This window comes from Sebastes umbrosus, chromosome 21 (genome assembly GCF_015220745.1).
Source record: "Sebastes umbrosus isolate fSebUmb1 chromosome 21, fSebUmb1.pri, whole genome shotgun sequence".
Lineage (NCBI taxonomy): Eukaryota > Metazoa > Chordata > Actinopteri > Perciformes > Sebastidae > Sebastes > Sebastes umbrosus.
Window position 1 is genome coordinate 18,769,833 of NC_051289.1, and position 12,092 is coordinate 18,781,924.

Below are 12,092 nucleotides of genomic sequence, written 5' to 3' on the forward strand. Positions count from 1 at the left end.
AGGGGGTTACTGAAACTGACTCTGGGTTTAAAACTCCTGCTTTTACGAAGGGAGAGCACCTTTTTATAGGCTAATGCTCTCAGCCTCCATGGGAGCAGCTAATCATTAAGCTGCCTTAACAGAGGTGGGAGCGTGGTCGTACATCACATCATTTTAATTCCGCCGAATGGTCAGACAAGGACAGGCCTTTTCCCACCCTGATGGACGTGTTGAGTGATGAAGCTGAGCCACAAACAAAAAAAACTAAAAACTAGGGCTGTCAAAGTTAATGCGATAATGTGTTAATGCTAATGTATTTATTTATGTGAAGATACTGGCATCATATGAAACTAGAAAACCTAGTTTGTCGCAAAGGAGGTTAAATAACGCTCCAAACTTGTGCTAAATTTTGGTGAGGAAAAACTGGCATGGCCATTTTCAAAGGGGTCCCTTTGACCTCTGACCTCAAGATATGTGAATGAAAATGGCTTCTCTGGGTACCCAAGAGTCTCCCTTTCACAGACATGCCCACTTTATGATAATCACGCGCAGTTTGGGGGCAAGTCATAGTCAAGTCAGCACACTGACACACTGACAGCTGTTGTTGCCTGTTGGGCTGCAGTTTGCCATGTTATGATTTGAGCATATTTTTTCATGCTAAATGCAGTACCTGTGAGGGTTTCTGGACAATAATTGTCATTGTTTTGTGTTGTTAATTGATTTCCAATAATAAATATATACATACATTTGCATAAAGCAGCATATTTGCCCACCCCCATGTTGATAAGAGCATTAAATACTTGACAAATCTCCCTTTAAGGTACATTTTGAACATTTAACATTTGCGATTAATCACGATTAAATATTTTAATGGATTGACAGCCCTAGTAAAACGTGATATTTACCTGTATTTGGGGTACAAAATACATTTTGGGTTGTATGTGCAAAACATACAGCTAGTTTTGACTCTAATAAAATCCATACAGGTCTGGTGAGATAGCTGCCATGTGTCTCATGCTTTTCATCCCTCAGATGTCACCTGTTGTAAAGTCCTTTAGTCACCCCGGCCACTTCTTCTCACCAGCTCTCTCCATCCCCCCTCTCGGCTCCACAGGGGAGCACGGAGCCCACAGTTGAAGGGGTCAGAGAGGAGTGGACGAAGAGAAGAGAAGGAGGGAGCGCAGAAAAAAGCTGCAGCTCCAACACCCCCCCCTCCTCCTCATCCTCCTCCTCATCCTCCTCCTCCTCCTCTCTTCCCTTTTCATTGAACAGACTTTAACACAAACACAATTGGACATGCTGGAAGCCTCACAATGGCACAGGGGGGGGAAAGTGAAGTCATACTCTAGGCACGCATGGGTGCCTAGGTCAGGGGGCAATCAACAGCACCCCTGGCTACTGTGTCTTAACCCCCCAAAATAAAGGATAGCTCTGGAAGGAGGAGTGAGAGAGAGAGAGCGGAGGAGGAGGAGGCAGGGGGATTTTCTTCTTACTTGGCACTTTTAAATGAAGCTGCTGAGGAAGTTGGTGAAAAGCAGCGAGATAAATGAAAAATTTCCTCCTCTGCTAAACTCTTCGCACAACAGGGGCGGACCTTTTAAATGTAAACAGATGTCTTTTAAAAACACCGAAGTGGCATGCGGAGCCACGGAGCCAATCCCCACCTCCTCCGCTGTAGCCCAGAACACGGCTTGTTTCGCACTAACAAACTGCACCTTAGAGCTAACTCGTTGTTGTTTTTTATTGTTCTCCCACAAAACTTGCAGCATGTGGTTGCATTCAATAGCTTCTAGACAGGGTGAGTGAGTCCAGGGCACACTAAGTATAGTTTAAGTATAGTTTTACCAGGCCAATAAACATGCTCTTCAACGTTACATGAGTTGTTGCCAAGCGCCAAGCCCACAACCTCATTTTCCTTATTTGATGGATGATTCATCAAGGTGCAAGTGTGTGAACGCCTCAGAAAGAGAGAGAGAGAGGGTTGGGGATGGAGGGGGAAGGAAAGACAGATTAGGGGATGAGACAAATGAGCCGTGTGATATTGTCAAATAAATAGAAATCAGCTATACCTGTATGCATTTCAAGGTGTCCCCGTAACACCGCTCTGAAAACATCAGCTCCTGAGCATGGGGCACAAAGCTGTCCCAGCACAGCCTTGTTTATTTTTTTGTAAAGAATGTTAACACCGGGCGCATTCCTCTATTCCCAAATTGCTGTGTTAAATTACCGTCGCAGGGAACGGCTGCTATTCCTTAGGGGGAGCTGACTGGGGAGAAGCGACAAAGGAAGCTGTAGTATCCCGCCGATTGCAAACACCTGTCGTCCTGCAGGCTGTTAACACCTCTCTGTTTACAGCGGGGAATGGAGCTCACCTTGATCTCAGCTCCCCCCCCCCCAACCGCCGTGCTCGCCAGGGACCTGGCAAGGCCGCTGGCCATAACAAACTGGGCACGACTTGAGGGCTTGTTTAATTATAAGAGCCCAAGCAATGGCTATTGAAACTTTTTTTAAGGGCTGGAGTTGCTTTCTGCAAAGACTAGGGTTGCACCGATCCGACTTTTTTCAGTCCCGATACCGATATACCTAGGCTGATGCCGAGTACCGATCCGATATAGCAGTGTTTAATGAATCAGCTGTATGCCTCACTGTGTAGAAGTGACTGGGATCGTTCTGTTATGTGTGAGGCAACATCAGGCTTGAGACTTACTCATCGCTTTCCTAACTTTGTAAAACAAAATGTAACGAATAAATATACATTTTGTGAATTGTTATTTATTATCAAAATAATAAATCATCACCAGCACCTTTGGTAAAAAAAATCTTAAAAATTAACAGGAATTACAATTAAACCTTTTTTATTGCAGTAACATACTGCTCAAACAGGAATTAAACTTCCAGTATATAATGTATATATTATATAAATATAGAATATATTTTAATAGATTAGATCCATTGTCACCGATACCCCGATCCACCTATATGAGTCAGTATCGGCCCGATATCCGATCCAGTATTGGCATCGGTGCATCCCTATAGCAAAGACAGTATGAAAACGCCAACTTGTTATAAAAGTATAACAAAAACAGAGGGTACGACAACATGCAAACAGCAGCCTTCAATCTAACTTTTACTGAGGAATTGCCTTCAAAAAAAAGCAGAGATGTTGATTTACATGACAGTCTTGTCAGGAGGTGGCAGGAAGTGAGGACTTAAAAGCAAGACCTTGACGGCTCTTTGAAGCAAAATGCAAATGAGTAGCAAAGTAGCAGGGAACACATCTGTTTGGTTAAGGATGTGACTTTAAATATCAATAGGGATGTCATTATTTAATAAGTTAAGTTAAAGGAGCAACAAATGACAGGTAGACATCCAAGGTAAATTAGACTCCCTTTCTGTCCTCTCTCTCTCAGAGAGACATCCACACCTTGCACCGTTATTTAAGGTGTGTCCACACCTTGCACACAGGCAGGGAATGCATAGCTGAACACATCCCATAAAGAAAGGAGATGACAGTGGGAAAACATCTATAGCATCCATCAAAAAAAAACACATCACTCCCGCAGGTATCCACAGCAAATCCACACGACAGCAAGAAAACACTGTTTCCTCCCACAGAATTACTGTTTTTAAGCACAACAAGTAGACATCCGTCCATCTCCATCCCATAGCATAGGCTATATTTGATGGTACAGGTTTGTTTTGACTACATTTACATTGAATATCCTGTGTTAGTCCAGTTCCTTTGAGCTACACTGGGTGGCACAACACATGTCTAGTTGATAGACAACAAAAAAAAGGCTTGCTTTCTCAAAAAACAGACTTTCAACAACTCGCCAAACTCCATTTGATTTACCACGAATTTAAGCTCAATCAACATCAACGCGTGTAATGCAAACAGGGGATAAATCTAGTGACAAAGTAACCTACTTTTTGCCATATAAACACTATTTTCACACCACAATAAGGTGAGGGAAAAGCGCCGTTTTGCTTCGCAAACCGAAACGAACATTATGTGTCCACTTGTGTTATCAATAAACGCCATACAGCCTGTTAAAATAAGCGATAAGAGGAAAGACGTGAAAAACTGAGTGTGGTTTCGTCTCCCCGGTGTCGAACAAGATTCCCAGAGCGCGACTCCGAGAGGATCCGCTGCCCTTATATGGGCAGCTGCTCACACACAAACAGCGCGTGAGATATCCCCTCGTTCTCCCCGGAACCCCCTGAACCATGTTTCTATGGTGATCTTTTTCTGCCGCTACTTTTACTATTAAAAAACACCCGCGGTAAAAAAAACATTTAGCGTTTAAAGCACGGCACTAAAAACAGCGTAATAAGTTGTAGGGTAGAAGAGAAAAGAGCTGTCTTAAAAACGTGCTTCAACACAACAACACTCTTCTCCTTTTCTGCCTTTAAAACATCGATAATACAAAGCGAGTTCTGAAGCAGGCGGCAAAAAAACGCGTTTCGTTAAAAAACGCGTTTTGTCAGTCCGTGTAGTGCACAGCAACAGTGTCCTGTCGCTACCTGCTATGAGTGAGCGAAAGAAAGACAGAACAACACCAAACTGTTCCCTTATGTTTCACAAACATAAACCCACGTCCACGACTTAAAAAAAACAAACATATGATTGTTAAAGAACCGTCTGTGTTTGTCCGCAATAACAGTCAGGTAGTCTCCCATAGAAGCAGGTCCCGAGTTTTTAGTGGTGTGCTCACAAAAAAACTCGACAAAATGAAACAAAACCAATGAAAGCAGCGTGTATAAAGAAGCTAAAAAGTGTGTTTAAATGAATAAAAGAAGTGTTAAAGTGCACTCATAACAAGGAGGTGAGGTGCGTATATAACGGTCTGTGTCTCCGGTGCAGCGGACCGCTAGGCGGAGGAGAGAGAGAGAGACGCGACTGCAGGTATATAACGGTACACCACATATTATACAGAGGGGCTGCACATACAGCTACTTCCACAGCTACTTTACCGCACTTCTGGGCTGTTAAACTTTTTAAAATGACAAAAAGGGAAAGAAAAAAGCTCCTTAGAGTGAAGTATTTAGTTGTAACTCACCGTTGTTCCTCCTCGGGTTCGCCTGCTTTCTGCGCTTACACCTGGGGCCATCCGCCATGATCCTTTCGTTGTGTCTAAATGCTGCACGGAGAGTCACCTCCTCTCTCACCCCCCTACCTCCTCCTCCTCCACCTCCCTCCCTACCTCCCTCCTCTCCCTCCACCTCCCTCCTCTTCACCTCCCCTTCTCTCTCTCCGCACCTGGTTTACGACACTCTCAGCTTTACGACATCACCTTCCCAGCACCTCCCCGACCCACGCTGCCAGTATCAGACTAGTGAGTACTGGAAGTGAGAGAGGGATGACTGCATGCACAGCTCTGTATACCTGCCCTAGCCTTCCACTGAATGTCTCATGGATCTAAGACATGTCTTTTTATAGGAGGAAGTAAAAGGTGTGGGCCTATAGGTGATAGTGGGTAGTTTGCATTATTTATAACATAACATCCTACCTACTAAAGGTTATTTATTTTTGTTTGTTTGTTTGTTTTGTCTCCCCCAATAACAGTTAAGAACAACAATGACCAACAATAAAATAAGAATACAATAATAAAGATGAAATATACAATTTTTAATTATATACAAGTCAAGTGTTTTGGAAGTTGTAACCAATACAAATAGTGCACATTTGGAATACATAAGATAAGATAAGATAAGATAAAATGAATCTTTATTAATCCCCGGAGGGAAATTCAGGTGTCAAAGCTGCAACATCAGCAAACAGAGTGAAACACAGGAGAGGTACAGGTATACAAAAATTATAAAAACAATAATAGAGATACAGAGTGAATGGGTGAACATAGTCCGTCAATAAATAAATGTAGTATGTGCAATAAATAAATGTAATATGTACATATGTGCAGTCTATAAAGTTGTATATAGGATGTATAGTGTAAAGTGTAAAGTGTGCCATACTGGATGGATATACATGGACTGGATGATTATGTACTGTATGTACTGTACATGTGAGGATGTCTATATAATGTATGTACAGCATGTAGGATTTATATTTATAGTGACATGATATGTACATATTACAATATATAGGCTACATAAAGTGACAGATGAGACATACATATTACAAAGAAATGTCCATTAGACTGTAAATTATAATCTAAAAAATTTGCATTAAAGACTGTAAATTATAACCTAAAAAATGTGAACAAAATTTGCTTTAAAGACTGTAAATTATAATATGAAATGTGCAAAAATGTGCATTAGACATAAGAACCTACCTGCTGAAGGCTATCTTATTTTTTGTTGTTGTTTGTTTTGTCCCCCCGATAACAGCTAAGAACAACAATGACCAACAATAAAATAAGAATACAATAGCAAAGATAAAATGTTTGTATACAAGTCAAGTGTTCTGGAAGTTGTAAACAATACAAATAGTGCAATACTGGATGGATATACATGGACTGGATGATTATGTACTGTATGTACACATGAGGATGTCTGTATTATAATGTATGTACAGCATGTAGGATTTAAAGTGACAGATATGTACATATTACAATATGTAGGCTACATAAAGTGACAGATGATTCATACATATTACAAAGAAATGTGCATTAGACTGTAAATTATAATCTAAAAATGTGAAACAAATTTGCTTTGAATACTGTAAATTATAATTTAAAAAAGTGAAAAAAATTGTCTTTAAATATTGTAAATTATAATCTGAAGTGTGCATAATCAAAAATGTGCATTAAACTGTAAATTATAATCTAAATAATATGCTTTAAAAACTAAATTATAATCTAAAAAAAATGTGCATTAGACTGTAGATTATAATCTAAAAAATTTGCAAAAATTTGCTTTAAAGACTAAATTATAATCTAACAAAATGTGCATAGATGTGCATTAAAGACTGTAATTTATAATCTAAAAATGTGCGTTAAAGACTGTAAACTATGATCTAAAAAAATTTACATTAAAGACTGTAAATTATAAGATAAAAATGTGCATTAAAGACTGTAAATTATAATCTAAAAAATCTGCAAAAATGTGCATTAAACTGTAGATTATAATCTAAAAATGTGCTTTGAAGACAAAATTATAATAAAAAATGTGCAAAAATGTGCATTAAAGACTGTAAATTATAATAAAAAAATGTGCAAAATGTGCATTAAAGACTAAACTAATCTAAAAAATGTGCAAAAATGTACATTAAAGACTGTAAATTATAATCTAAAAAATGTGCATTAAAGAGTGCAAATTAAAATCTAAAACATGTGCGAAAATGTGCTTTAAAGACTGTAAATTATAATAAAAAAATGTGCATTAAAGACTGTAAATTAAAACCTAAAGATGTGCAAAAATGCATTAAAGTCTGTAAATTATAATCAAAAAATGTGCAAAAATGTGCTTTAAAGACTATAAATCATAATCTGAAAAATGTGCATTAGACTGTAGATTATAATTAAAAAAATGTGCAAAACTGTGCTTTAAAGACTAAATTATAATCTAAAAAATGTGCATTAAAGACTGTAATTTATAATCTAAAAATGTGCAAAAATGCGCATTAAAGACTGTAAATTATAATCTAAAAAATGTGCAAAAATGCGCATTAAAGACTGTAAATTATAATCTAAAAATGTGCATCAAAGACTGTAAATTATAATCTATAATGGCAGCAGCGGATATTTAGTGTTAGAAGGTTATTGACAGTGTCTGACTCTTACTCACACAGACTTATAAATAATTAGTTGAAGATTAATTATTCTATGACATAATCAGTGCACATTATGTTATTATAAGCACCTTCAAGTATGTCATTTTGTTACCCAACTTTGACATACCGACCTGTTGTTTACATTGTGTGTGTGCTTGTGTGTGTGTAGCACAGTAGCATAGAAACGCAGCAGACAGAGAGTGTGTGTGTGTGTGTGTTAGAGAGAGGAAGAGGTCATGAGACTGTCATCACTGATTCTATCTTCCACCTAAAGAAAAACCCTGCTGTTCTCCTGAGCCGTGCTCTCTCACACACATACACAGCACTTATCACAGCAGGCTCTGTGTAAATAGAAAAAAAAGAATCACATGTTTGAGATGAATTCTTCTGGAAACTTATATTGACAAAAAAAAAAATGAAGTTTATAAACTCAGCAGAGAATGAAATGATGTTTGAGATCCCATGACATGCAATTATAGGTCAGAGGAGCAGCGGTTGCTGCCAGGCAGGCAGGCTGTGGCTATTCTTGAGGCAGATGACTATAAGGTTTCTGATGCCTGAACCTCTGGTATGTGAGATGTTGTCATCATTCAGTCTATTGTGGCAGCTAGACTGTGTAACCCAGTTTCGCCTCCAGTATGGTGTCCTGTGTTGACTGTTAAATGCGGCCATGACATGTTGCAATCACTGGGAATGTTGTAGTTAGCAAGCAGAAGATACCACTTTGACTTCTGTCCTTCTACAGGATGTATTTGGATTATCATATAACCATAGATATTATGTCACACGAGCATATAGCCTTGATATAAATCTACTAGGGTTGTCAAAGTTCAGGTAAGGAGGATAAATAACGCTCAAAACTTAAAAAAAAGGAAAAAGTGACATGTTCAAAGGGGTCCCTTGACCTTTGACCTCCAGATATGTGAATGGAAATGGGTTCTATGGGTACCAACGAGTCTTTTACAGACATGCCCACTTATGATATTCCATCAGCAGTTTGGGGCAAGTCATAGTCAAGTCGGCACACTGACACACTGACAGCTGTTGTTGCCTGTTGGGCTGCAGTTTGCTTATTTGTTATGATTTGAGCATATTTTTCTATGCTAAATGCAGTACCTGTGAGGGTTTCTGGAGAATATCTGTCATTGCTTTCTGCTAGTAATTGATTTCCAAATAATAAATAAATATATATTTGCATAAAGCAGCATATTTGCCCACTCCCATGTTGATAAGAGTATTAAATACTTGACAAATCTCCCTTTAAGGTACATTTTGAACAGATAAAAAAATGTGCGATTCATTTAATCGTGATTAACTATGGATAATCATGCGATTAACCACGATTCAATATTTTTAATTGATTGACAGCCCCTATATCTATCAAGCATTTAGACTTAAGGTAACACACTCCTCATTGCTGGACAATCAGATTATCATTCAGCCACATGTGACAGCTTGTATACATAGGATGGCAGATCTCTGGGCTGAATAATTCAGTAGCAGTGGAGCAGTCCAGCTCTCGGGGCAGGCTGCCCAGACAGAGAGTAATAGCTTTAGCATAAACAACACCTCCAAACTTGCTCCAGGTGGCCTCTCCCACCAATAGACAGCCAGCCTGAGAGGGACACTCTCTCTCTCTCTCTCTCTCTCTCTCTCTCTCCACCTCTCCCCGCCCTCCTCCCTTGATGAAAAAGGCCCCAGAAACAGTCGACATCAGCAAAGATCAATGACGAGACGCTCGGCTAACCGTGCAGCCGTAGCGGCGTTCCCTGCACGCCGAGCCTGGAAAAACAGGATGCTTGTTATCCAATGGAAAGTCAGATTTTTTCCCCCCATTTTCCTTGGATCGCGCCGCTATTAGCATGCAGTCATTTCTCAGCGTCTGTGGAAAACAAAGAATAACAATTATACGACCGCTACTAGTACGAAATAGCCTGAAGACGTCTCTGATGTGTTTCAGGGGAACTGAAGTGAAACGGGGTGATTTATTTTCTCTGGCGAATCCCTGTGTATTTTGTAACGGAGCAAATTCATGCACCAGCAAATGAGAAATACATGGAGATGGTTATGTTGTTAGATACGCACACAGGCTTCCCGATGACCCCTCTATGATTTGGATGAATGCGGGGTCAGAGAAGTCAATTAAGGCATTGATCTAAAACCATAAAAGCAGCCACCCCGCACTAAAACTAATATCTTAAAGCTGCAGTAGGTAGAATTGGAGCAAATATGATTTTAAAAAACGGTCACTATATCCTGACAGTAGTGGATGAGACAGGTATTCTGAAAAAAATCATGTGCCTCTGTGTCCTCCGGTGCTCCTAATGGCATCTGCAAGATTTCCCAGACAGGAGGAAAACCAACAATCAGAGCCGAGCTGGAGCCTTGCCGTCTCTGAGCAGCTGTCAGTCACTCACAAACTCCGATCAAACGGTCAAACTAGGCAGCGCTGATCAAATATGAATCAATATTCTGTTACTGTAATGCCAATTTCTCTCCTCAAATGTTCTCAGAAACATCTTGTAGTGTACTGTTTAGCTGTAAAAATTAGAAAGTTTGTGACCCGGCAGCTATGTTGAGATCAGTTGAGGAAATACAAAGCACCGCCCACAAGCTGGAGCACAGCCAATGGGAACGCTCTCTCTCTCTGAAATTACCTGTGATTGGCCAAAGTCTCCCGTCACGGGCTAGATTTTCTAAAGCCTGAAAACAGAAGTCTAGTTTTCTCCCAGAACACTTGAATTACAATATGCTGAAAGGTTATTATGGATTTTTTGCCCAATGATGCCAAAAACATTCTTCCTACTGCAGGTTTAACTAATAAAAACGGTCAGTTTTCATCACGTAGGCCTTGCGAACTCTCCCCCAAAGAGGACGTATACAGGTGCTACGACATCAGCGTTAAAACCCGAGATATTGTCTTAACTAAAGTGGGCCGTGAAATAGAATGACTCCTGCTCATCCTGTGGGGAGTTGAAACTGAGGCGAGTAGGGAGGGAGGGGGGGAGAGAGAGAGAGAGAGAGAGAGAGAGTGAGGGATAAGCAGCCATCCTCCACTACATTAAGGGATCATGCTGCTCCCTGAAAATGAGTATTGATCCTCTTAGGTCCAGGATCGTTTAGGAGATTAATGTGAGTAGTGGTTGAGCTCCGTGGTGCTCCACGCAGGACCAGGGGATCAGCTCGGTGGGACGGCCCGGCCGAGGCAGCCTATCGTGGAGTGGGGGGGGCAGAGAGGGGCTGGTGTGCAGATGAGAGGAGGAGGTGCAGCTCAACCACAAAACCACGCTATATAGCTCTCTGTGCCATCTGGGCTCCGAGAATCAGCTGGATGTCTAAGGGGGTCGGGTAAGAAGAAAAAAGGGAGAAGGTGTAAAATAGAAACAGTCTGGCGGGGGTGTGTGGGGGTGAAAGCGAAAGAGCTCAGTGTGTCAGAAGAAGCAGGCAGGATGAATGGAAGGACGGCGGAGGAACAGAGGAAACGAGAGTAGAAGAGAGGAACAGAAAGTGCAAAAGGAGGACGACGGAACACCCTGCCCTGCTCCAAATAGAGAGGAGAAGCAGGAGGCAGTGATAGAGAGAGACACAGCAAAGACTAAACTGCTTAATCTCTCCCAGGGGACGCCAGCTAAATGTGAGGTCCTCCTCCTCCTCCCCTTTTCTACAGACCAGCAACCCCCACTATCACCACTCTGCTCAGCCACAGCTGCAGTTATCCAGCTAAAAGATACACACACACACACACACACACACACACACACACAGACACACGTTAAAAGTGCTCAGGTGGAGCCTACATTGCAACTGATACTGCGGAGAAGAGAAAAGATCAATTTCAAGCCCAGAAAGAGCTTGCGAGAATGAGCCGAGTTTGAAGGGAAAAAACCCACTCTGTGATTTATAAATTCTGCTGCTGAGAACAATCTGGCTCGCAGCAAATAAACAGATCTCGCCGCGAGCCTGAGAATTTTCTCATGGGTCTCTCTCTAGAGGTCGAGTCGGCCCCCCTCGGGGAAACTCCTGAAACAAGAGTATTCAGCAGTAGTTGAATGCTTGCTGTCAGAGTCTGAGAGAACAACAATACAATGTTTTGAGGACTAGAGATGTCAATCTCTCGGAGTATTCTCGACTCGCTTCCGTCTTCTTCTATGGATTTTTTTCTCGAGACAGGAAGTGGCTGACACACTTGTAGGAGCGAGCCCCACCCCAGACATCTTAGTCAGGGGGAAACGGTGACTAGGACAGAACCAAAACACTAGTCAGACATCCCAAAAGTATTCAAATACTCCTCCTCTATCAGAGAGGGCTCTCCACAGACTCTGTTTACTTGTCATGAGGAGTAATCAGCTCGGGAGGGAACGCTCCAAAGTCTGAAAAAAAT

General features: G+C 41.1%; 1 protein-coding gene across 1 annotated transcript in view; it reads right to left on the bottom strand.

Moving 5' to 3' along the window:
- Positions 1 to 5,517, bottom strand: part of zeb1b (zinc finger E-box binding homeobox 1b) — a 63,556-nt gene extending 58,039 nt beyond the window's left edge. Inside the window, exon 1 of the mRNA XM_037756518.1 lies at positions 5,040 to 5,517. Within this exon, the coding sequence (XP_037612446.1) occupies positions 5,040 to 5,097 (58 nt within the window). The 5' untranslated portion in view covers positions 5,098 to 5,517. The remainder of the gene's footprint in view (positions 1 to 5,039) is intronic.
- Between the last annotated feature and the right edge of the window lie 6,575 nt (positions 5,518 to 12,092).